The sequence below is a fragment of the Limulus polyphemus genome, unplaced genomic scaffold (assembly GCF_000517525.1).
Source record: "Limulus polyphemus unplaced genomic scaffold, Limulus_polyphemus-2.1.2 Scaffold4400, whole genome shotgun sequence".
NCBI classification, from domain to species: domain Eukaryota; kingdom Metazoa; phylum Arthropoda; class Merostomata; order Xiphosura; family Limulidae; genus Limulus; species Limulus polyphemus.
The window spans coordinates 33,559-41,539 of NW_013670010.1; the positions used below are offsets into that span (position 1 = coordinate 33,559).

The 7,981-nt window shown below is 31.8% G+C and overlaps 1 protein-coding gene across 1 annotated transcript in view; it reads right to left on the bottom strand.

Moving 5' to 3' along the window:
* The window catches only part of LOC106471085 (ribosomal protein S6 kinase beta-1-like), a 57,485-nt gene that overhangs the window by 5,429 nt on the left and 44,075 nt on the right, over positions 1–7,981 (bottom strand). The window contains exons 13-14 of the mRNA XM_013931673.2: positions 6,649–6,749; positions 1,514–1,682 (exon numbers count right to left, since the gene is read on the bottom strand). Coding sequence (XP_013787127.1) covers positions 1,514–1,682; positions 6,649–6,749 — 270 coding nt within the window. The remainder of the gene's footprint in view (positions 1–1,513; positions 1,683–6,648; positions 6,750–7,981) is intronic.

A 7,981-nucleotide genomic window follows, 5' to 3' on the forward strand; every position in this document is an offset into this window, starting at 1 on the left:
ATACAAAAATCATATTTTTAGTGAAATATTTTTAATAAAATAAGATAAAGATTTGTTCATGAATATATTGAGTATTTGTTTTGAATAGACCATGTGCAAAGTAATTTTCATGTTAAAATTAAAATTCCAAAAATCTCAAATTTCCTTTGTATAATCCCTAAAACTTCCTAAATGCATTTTAAAATGGTATTTTTTCAGTAACTTTATTTTTTGTTATTTTTCTCTATCCTATCTCAAAATGGAATCGGTCAATTTGACCGACTTCGTAACCACCAAAAAAATATCGAAATAAACCTAAATTACCGTTTTTTCTTTCTAGAATGACTTTAACTTGTAACATGAAACTACATACGTTTATCTTAAGCAGCTCTAAGTTTGTAACAGTATACATCTATTTATAATTAAATTTTATTGTTTTATTGCCCTTTGAATCATGTATAACTACTATCCACACCATTATAAGCTGTAAATCACTCAAGGAACATGCAGCTCACACGTATGCCTCATAAAACATTTTCATTATGATATTATTATTATTTATTTTACCCAATCTGATTTTAACTAACCTAAAAGGATCCCTAGTTTTACATTTTACTTATTTTTATAATTATACATAAAGAATAAACATGAAAAACGAGAAATAAAATACTTAACCAATCTTTTTTTTTTCTTGCCGTCGATTGTTGAAGAGAGTTAACCCTAAATATTATATACTAATGATAGTAATGCACTTTATAATTTTTATTTAATTAAATAATGCACAAAACAATATAGACTAGTAACATGCAAAAAGTAGACAAGTTCTCTTACCTCTCAAATAGTTTCTGGCTTTCTAACTATGCAACAAGAGCCGTTACAAATTCATCCAAGCTAGTCATTAACTTTCTCATGGGAACAATGTTGGTACTCTGAATAAAATTGACATCTAACTGTTCAGAGCATAACGTTATACAATACGTTACTTGATAGATGAAAACCTTGACCTTCTAGTGGTTATAGGTAATACAAAATTAAATGTAAGAGAGAACTATTAACAAATCCTGAAAGAGAGGATGCAATGGGTGGGTGTGGCAGGAGGGGTCTGATTTTCTATTTCATAGCTCTATAACCAAACAAAACTGAAGACTATAAAAAATATGGTTTGTCAGAGCAATGAAGATTTTATAAAGAATAATGTACGTTTAATTTTGTACTTTTCCAGGGGTGGTGGATAAAAATAGAGGAGACAAGATGCCTAGAGGAAATGTGTCACACTATGGGATATTCAGGAATTTTTAAAATATTGCCTTGTAGAATTAGAAACTTAAAACATATATACTATTAAAATATGGATTATTAGCTAAGATTTTAGGCTATTCTAATTAGCATAACATAAACAAAAAGTAGTTTAACAGAATTTTGAATGTAAGCTACTAAAACCTTGTATCATGCACAGTAAAGAATACCCGTGGTGATAGGGTTAAAGAACAAATAATTGCATTTAAAACGATATCAAAAACTATAAGATTCCTACCTTAAGGCCTTGTTTCCACGCAGGGATTGAAGGCGATCTAGGAGAAGGACCCATCTGAGGAAGGCAGCTACTTGTATCCATTTGCTCCTGACTCTGGCTCACTGGAGATGAAAGACTCCCATTTTTTGTTGACTCCTCAAACAAAAATGGATTAGATGCTTTGCAAGGGCTGCGAGAACAAAACATTTGCATAGTTTTCATGGTGTAATTAGTTAAGTAGCTAGGATTATAACATGAGAACTAGATTTACTACCTATGAACTTACATTATTAAACAGAAAGAACAAAACACTTGCATAGTTTTCATGGTGTAATTAGTTAAGTAGCTAAGATTATAACATGAGAACTAGATTTACTACCTATGAACTTACATTATTAAACAGAAAGAACAAAACACTTGCATAGTTTTCATGGTGTAATTAGTTAAGTAGCTAGATTATAACATGAGAACTAGATTTACTACCTATGAACTTAACATTATTAAACAGAAAGAACAAAACAAGACAGACATATGCACAGATCCAGATTCAATATCTCTGGACAACCTGGTAGAGAAAGAGAAATGCATGGGTAATTATTATGTTTTAATTTCAATGAAAAATTACACATGTACACAGTATGTATGTATATGTTTTCTTTCCATTTTTTTAATGTTTCATCTAAATAGTCTTTTAACTAAATCAGTTCCTTTTTTTTTCTTTAGCAGTGTGCCTGAGGCTGTTGGATTTGGTAATTAAAGTACATTTTCTTGATGCTTTTGCCTTTTCAGCAAACTCGTCTGCTGACTTATGCAAAGCAGCAATATTCTTCTACAAATGTTGTCTTTTCTTTTTTTTATGTCGTCTATTATTTCCATCACAGTCTTTCTTTTTTGACCAATTTTTTCCTGTTCTTTTCATTTCCATTGTTCCTCAGTAAAGGTCATACACCTCTGCCTTACAGATCCTGCTGAAGCTAGAAGCAAGCTATTGATGTTAACATTAAAGACTCTACCAACAGCATTAATATGGTCACAGATTACTCTCTGTGAAATAAGGGATTGTTCATGTAAATTTTCCACTTCAATTTCCTTGTTAATAAAGAATCCTCTTTTTACAGTTGCTTGTACCTGTGAAATTAGGTGCAAATCTTTTACAACACTCCAAACTTTGTTGAAGTGGACATTTTTAGACAGAAACTTGGACCAAAATTCATCCAATCTGTATCCACATCAATAACTTCTTCAAACTGGGCCAGCATGTCATCACAGCTTCTTAATCCTCCAGGCACTCTCCTAGCCTCTACCAGCAAAGTAAGCAGTTTTTTTCATCCTTGTCACGCTGTCCTGTTTTGACATTGCCATGGTTCTGGGGTCGAGGCATGTGATATACCTGGCCAGTGGATACTTGAATGTGGATTTTTCCAGTATCTTACCAGCAAGATTCACCATAAAATCATGGCATTTGTTTCTCAGTTCCATGACTTTGATATCACTGATGGCCTTTGGAGTTGATGAAAAAATTTTACTGAGCTCTTGTTCTGGTGCAAATCCAAGATCAATTTTATTGAATTAACTATAGTTCTCTTTGTTCTGTAAATCAAGTCTATGGAGCTTTACAATAGCAATTTTGTTCAACACTTCTGGTTTCATGAAAGGTTTCAGTATGTTCACTACTACGATGAAAATATCCTGTACAATAAATGGCATCATAGGCCTGTCTATTTGATAAATTGATAAACTTGGTGATATCAGCTTAGCAATGGATGTTAATGGCAACAATTTTGGAATGACCAGTTTATCTTTGATATATGAAGCAACATCATCATTTGGGTCAGTCTAAGGATTTGTCCATTTTTCATCACTTTTATAACATACTGGACAATGTTTGGCCATATTTTTATAGTACGCTCTGCAGCCACCTATGGGATCAAAATGTAAGAGGAAAAACATTCGATCCAGTGACTGATGTATAGTCCTCTCTTGAGAATCTTTGAATAATCACACAACAGAAGTTTCTAAATGGGCCATGTTGAAGCATCAGCACCATCCTTGAAAGTGCCAAGTATACAAGTGGTTGTTTGTGATAATGGTGCAAAAACATTACAGGATATTATGTTTTTGTGTTATACTTATTAAATTGTTAATTTCAGATATATGTTAATATGAAATCTTGTTTAACATCTTCTAATACCAATGTTGCCATTTTGTCTAGTTATATTTACTAACATTTATAGAAATAATTAATCACAGATATAAAGAAGTATTCCACAAATAAGCTTCACGGGAACTTCTTTAGTTATGAATGTTTAAATTTTTCTATAATGATTGAAAGTGTATTGTTAGTAAAAAAAAGTAACATAACACAGAAGGTACATTCTAATCAACTTTTTATCTGTATTTCATCTATCTTTATGGCTGTTTGAAAGAAAAATAAATAATTAAATAAGTATTAGTAGTATTACAATTATTATCTTTTATCTTATTATTGTGTTGTTGTTAGTAATAGTCTGATACAGACCTTGTCATCTTCCAAAACAAGGGCATCGAAATCCATCTATTTTTTTCTGTTCTTGTGATTTAGGCTTTCACCAAAGGGCAAGACGTATCCATTTTGGTCCTTGATTTTCTTAGTGAGAATAGATTTCAGATATGGTGCTATACCAAAATCATACATTTCTTCTCGCCACATGAAAATTGTTGAGTCTGAGAACATGTTCAGCAAAGAGTGGTCTGACATCCAAAAACACGAGCTGAAGGAACAGTGTGATTTAACAACTTTCAATGTCCAGAGAATTTCAGATTTTAAACAAACCAATCTTGGTACAAATGGTGTTGGCGATTGCTGTGAGGTACACATACTCGTGGCTACGCCAGCTATGGGTGGACTAGTGAATTTAGTTTGAATATAACTTTTATAAAAATATATTCTATTACTCCCAATGAACATAGCTTGCCACTTGTCAAACGCAAATGCAGGTGCTTCATGGAAGCCACTTCTCTTCTTGCATTGTAAATATACAGATCTCAGTTCAACCACATATAGTATTCAGGATTCTTCAGCCACCCCTCATTAAATACACATTTGCCTCTTGGCATTGTCAGCCACTGTCAGGTGATATGTAGGCCTACTGTTCTGCTTGACAGTGCATTGGTCTGTGTTATATGTATATATCATTTGATAGAGAAACTCATTCGGGCAATCGAATAACAGATTTGTGGCGTGCATTGCACTCATTATGACAAATTGTAACACATCACTATCTAAAACCCATTAGACTTGCATAAATTGCACCCAACCTGAAAATGTGTGTGTGTGGCTTAAAAAAAAAGGATTGGAAACCTTCATGTTTGGATCAACGAATGTTTGACTGTAAAGTATCTAATGTAGGAGGACTTTCTTTTTTCCAGAGATAAAAAAATCAGAGCTTTTTCCAGGGGTAGGGTGAAATTACAGGATATTCCAGGATGTGTGCAAACCCTGGTATCATTATTAACAGAGCTAACATACGTTAGTTTAGATGTTAATGTGATGGCAATAGTCAAATAATTATTTCCCTCTGTTGTACTTTTTTAAGATACTTTTCCAAGGGGGCCCACCTGGCTTTTCCTCGGTGGACCAATCTACACCTGGGGATCAATAAACATAAATCATTTTCATACTTCATAAAAAAATGTATTTAATAAAACTTTTTCAAAATATAAATGTCAATAAAAAAGACATTTCTATGAAAAACAATGCACAAGTAAGAGTAAGCTATCTAAAGATTTCTTTAACAAAGGTTAAACCTATTATGACCCTGGCTATTTCTCCGAGATCAAAGGCACACATGCATATCAGATTTCACAATTTAAGCAAAAACAGCAACTTTACTCTATTTCAACAATTCTGATACTCAAGAATTGATATTTGGTAAAATTCCAAAATGTGTTGTGTAATTTTCAAAGACAAATTTTAAAATTGTTTAAACTTTGATTTCTGGCAACAACAAGGGGTATTGTCTGTAAACAATGCCCTTACACTTTTTACTTTAATTTTTCTGCCCATCCCAAAATATAGGTTTATATTTACCCAGACTCGGGCATCCTTTTGAAATAGAGTTATCCAAGTTTTTATTTTTTCTCACCTGAATTTACTCTGAGTAACTAACTCTCTGTAGAGGACCTCGAAACATTATACATGTAGACTGTGTAAATATGAAACATTGATTTTAATTATTTATTAAATTTATGTTATAGTTATAGATGCAGTTTAAATTGTGTTTATGTCTTACTTTTATATTTTAGTTAATTATGTATTAGTTATGTTTTAAAATCATACTTTGTGTCAGTTCACAAGGCTTACGATATTATGTGGTGAATGAAAATTTTGCCTAAGGGTTGCGTACATCAGCTGGAGACACTGTAATATGTCTCGAGGGGCACCGTTGATTTGTGTCAAGATGAATAACAAGTGGTAAAGGACAATAAAGAAAAAAATTAACTATATGTGAAAAGGAAAAGACCTGAAATTATGAATTTAACAAAAGGAAAATCTTTAAAGATATTCTATAAAAAATTAAAAGATATGCACTTTTTATTTTATTTTAATTATTTCTTTGCATTGTACGTTGATGATAATAGCTAGTTAGTGATATGGTAAAGAAAATGAAAAATAAAATATACACATTTACCTTAAAAAACTTTTCATATTCTTTTAGGAAGTTCTAGAGATTATGCAAATGAAATGTTAGAACTATAAGATGAAGAAAAGTATTTTTATACTTAAAACAAAAATCACCATGCACTCGATTTGTTAAGAGTTTAAGTACAAGTAACTAAAATAGAAAAATAAAATTTTTTATTCAAAACAATTATAATAATGTCATTCTTAGTGTAAAAGATACTTATGAACTTTAACAAAATCATTCCAGTTTTTGAGGACACGTTTAGAAATCTCAGAGTTACCATACGTATTGGTGCACAAGTGAAATTCACGACTCAATTTCTGCAAAGCCCGACACCAAAGGGTTAATATACAGCCTTTTCTAACACCTTTAGCATTAAGGATATACATATATTAAATATATATATATTTTTAATTAATTAATTCTAATATTATTCATTAAATAGCTCATAAATAATTTAGGCTGTGTGTGTGTGGATGAAAACTGTCTTACCTAAATGGTATCCGTGGACTATACTTTCTTGGAGAACGAGCCTTGACAATGGCTGGTCGGTACATCTCTTCCAGTATTGAGGGTGCTACATAAGTAAAACCCTAGGTTGAAGAAGAAAAATATTCTAATAAAAATCTGGACATTCATCCCATGAACAATATGAACATTCATCATTCTAATAATTTGGATGTTCATCCCAATTGTACAATGTGGACATTTATTATGCTAACAACATGGATGATCATCCAACTAACTATCTGGACATTCATCACGTTAATAATCTGGATGTTCATTACGTTAATAGCCTGGATGTTCACTATGTTAATAGCCTGGATGTTCATCACGTTAATAGCCTGGATGTTCATCACGTTAATAATCTGGATGTTCATCACATTAATAATCTGGATGTTCATCACATTAATAACCTGGATGTTCATCATGTTAATAACCAGGACGTTCATTAAGTTAATAATCTGGACGTTCATCACATTAATAATCTGGACATTCATCACGTTAATAATCTGGATGTTCATTAGGTTAATAATCTGGATGTTCATCACATTAATAATCTGGATGTTCATCACATTAATAATCTGGATGTTCATTAGGTTAATAATCTGGATGTTCATTAGGTTAATAATCTGGACGTTCATCACATTAATAATCTGGATGTTCATTAAGTTAATAATCTGGATGTTCATCACATTAATAGTCTGGATGTTCATCACATTAATAATCTGGATGTTCATCACATTAATAACATGGATGATCATCCCACTAACAATCTGGACATTCATCACGTTAATAACATGGATAATCATCCCACTAACAATCTGGACATTCATTATGTTGATAACCTGAATGTTCATTAAGTTAATAATCTGGATGTTCATTAAGTTAATAGTCTGGATGTTCATCACATTAATATTTCAATAGAATAACAATCTAGAAATTCATCAAATTCACAACCTTGACATTCATCATGCTTACAGTCTGGACATTCATCAGGTTAACAATCTGAACATTTAACACATTAATAATCTAAACATTTGTCATCATCACACTACCAACATGAACTTTTTTTATTCATCATGCTAATTATTCCAGAAGGTAATACAGAAAATTAATTTGGGTCAAGGTAATCTCTCAAACAAGGCAAATTTCTGCTATACAGAAATTTGCTGAGAATTTTAGCTGGGGGTTGTATGGGGCACTAGAAGTGAAAAAACTAATAGATACTTTTAACTCTTTCAGCATAGGCTCAGTCCCCGGGAACAACCTCATAACAATTTTGTGCTTGTTATAGTTTTCATGCTATAACTTTTAAATTAGT